General features: G+C 69.6%; 1 protein-coding gene across 1 annotated transcript in view; it reads right to left on the reverse strand.

Annotated features, from left to right (window-relative positions):
- The window catches only part of EPHB2 (EPH receptor B2), a 205639-nt gene extending 205121 nt beyond the window's left edge, over positions 1 to 518 (reverse strand). The window contains exon 1 of the mRNA XM_023219709.1: positions 244 to 518. Coding sequence (XP_023075477.1) covers positions 244 to 304 — 61 coding nt within the window. The 5' untranslated portion in view covers positions 305 to 518. The remainder of the gene's footprint in view (positions 1 to 243) is intronic.
- Positions 519 to 1803: the final 1285 nt, after the last annotated feature.

Below are 1803 nucleotides of genomic sequence, written 5' to 3' on the forward strand. Positions count from 1 at the left end.
TGGCTACAAAGCCTCGGCAAGATGGTCCCTTCGCCTCCTCCTGGCACAGTCAATCAGCACCCGCCGCTCCCCGGGCGCCCGCGGGGCCAGCTCCTCCCGGCGCGGCCGGACACACCTCCCCGCGGCCACCTGCGCCCGGCGCCGGCCCCCAGGCAAACTTTGCAGGCCGCGGAGTGGAGGTGGGCGCCGGCGGCCGCCCGTGCCCGGCCGCTCCCCGCCCCCATCGCCCGCCCGCCCGCTTACCTTCCACGGCGGCGAGCAGCGGCAGCAGCAGCAGCGCGGCCCCCAGCCTCCGCAGGGCCATGGCTGCGCTTCCCGGGGCCTCGGGCCGCGGCGCCGCGGGGCCCGTACGGCCCGGGCGGGAGCGCGCGCCCCAGGCTCGGGGGGCCGGGGGGGGGCGGCAAGGCGCGGCGCACACACAACCGCCGCCACCGCGCAGCCAGCAGAATGAGCCATCCAGCCCGGGCAGAACGGGGACCCGGGCTCCGCCAGCGCTGGGCACGGCCCACCTGAGCCGCTGGCGCGGGGGGAGCCTGGCCGGGCCGCCGTCCCCCGCGCGCGCCCCAGCCCCCGGCGGCCGTGCGCCGCCGCAAGCCCCAGTCCCCACACCGCGATCTCAGGGTCACTCGGGGGCAGCGCGGGCGCTGGAGCGCGGCGACCCCGCTCGCCCGAGCCACTGAGACCCCGGGCTCCCCCCGCGCAGCAGTGGTCTCTCCCGGCGCTGTGGCTCCTCCAGATAAAGCAGCGATTTCAGCCCAAATGTTTCTCAATTTTTATTGAATGCTGCAAAGCCGGAGAGCGTCTGGCGCGGCTGACAGGGGCAGGGAGCGCGGACGGGGGGGGGGGGGGGGGGGGGGGGGGGGGGGGGGGGGGGGGGGGCCCCCCGGGGCGGGGGGGCCCGCGGGGGACGGGGCTTCCCAAAGCGGGGCCGGCACTACCTGTCAGGGCAGGGAGTCCCACGCCCTCGCCTCAGCCCTGCCACCTGGGTCCCTTCGGCTTCGAAAGGGACCGAATTGCTATGAATGGGGAAAAAAAAGGGGGGGGGGGGGGGGGGGGCATCTGGGAACAAAACAGGCGGCTTTCCCAGGCACTGGGGCTGGGCTGGGGCCTCCGAGTGGGAGATTGGGCCTTGGTGCTACCCGAGGGCCTGGGGTGGGGTTGCGCGGAGGGGCGGGGGGTCACTCGGCACTGGTGGGCTGGGCCCTGGCAGACAGACCCCGGGCCACCCCTCCCTGCCCCGTTGTTCTGAGCGGGCCCGCGAGCCCCTCCCTGCATACTCGTCTATACATTAGATTTCTCCTTCTCTGTTGATCTTGCTTCCAATGCAGTTTGGGGATGGGGAAAAGGAAGTCCATGGGTGAAGCTGGGGAAAGCCCCAGCCACCCCCACGCTGTGGAATGGACCTGTCTGTGCAGCCGTGGTTTTGTGCATGGCCGTCCCTTCAGGGAGAACACAACCCGAGCCCCAACCCTGTGGGCCCTGCCCTGCTCTGACAGCCTTCATCACCATCATCATTAACAGACTTTACTGAGGTCTGGATGGTGGGCGGCTGCAGGGGGCCTGCGGCAATCACCCAGGCTGAAACCCTGGCGGTTGGGAGCCCACTCCTGACTAAGGAGACTTCATCAGGAGCTTGGAACTCTGTGGAGTGAGTAGAGGAGCAGGTGGTTTAAGTCGAAGGCAGTTTAAGTCTATGCTACCCACATCTCCTGTGTCCCTTTGTCCCACATGCTATCAAAATGTCCCAGCAATCCCTTTCCTTCCGTCCATACCAAGAAAATGAGGTATCACAGGCTTTGGGAA

The sequence above is a fragment of the Piliocolobus tephrosceles genome, chromosome 1 (genome assembly GCF_002776525.5).
Source record: "Piliocolobus tephrosceles isolate RC106 chromosome 1, ASM277652v3, whole genome shotgun sequence".
Classification (NCBI taxonomy): Eukaryota; Metazoa; Chordata; class Mammalia; order Primates; family Cercopithecidae; genus Piliocolobus; species Piliocolobus tephrosceles.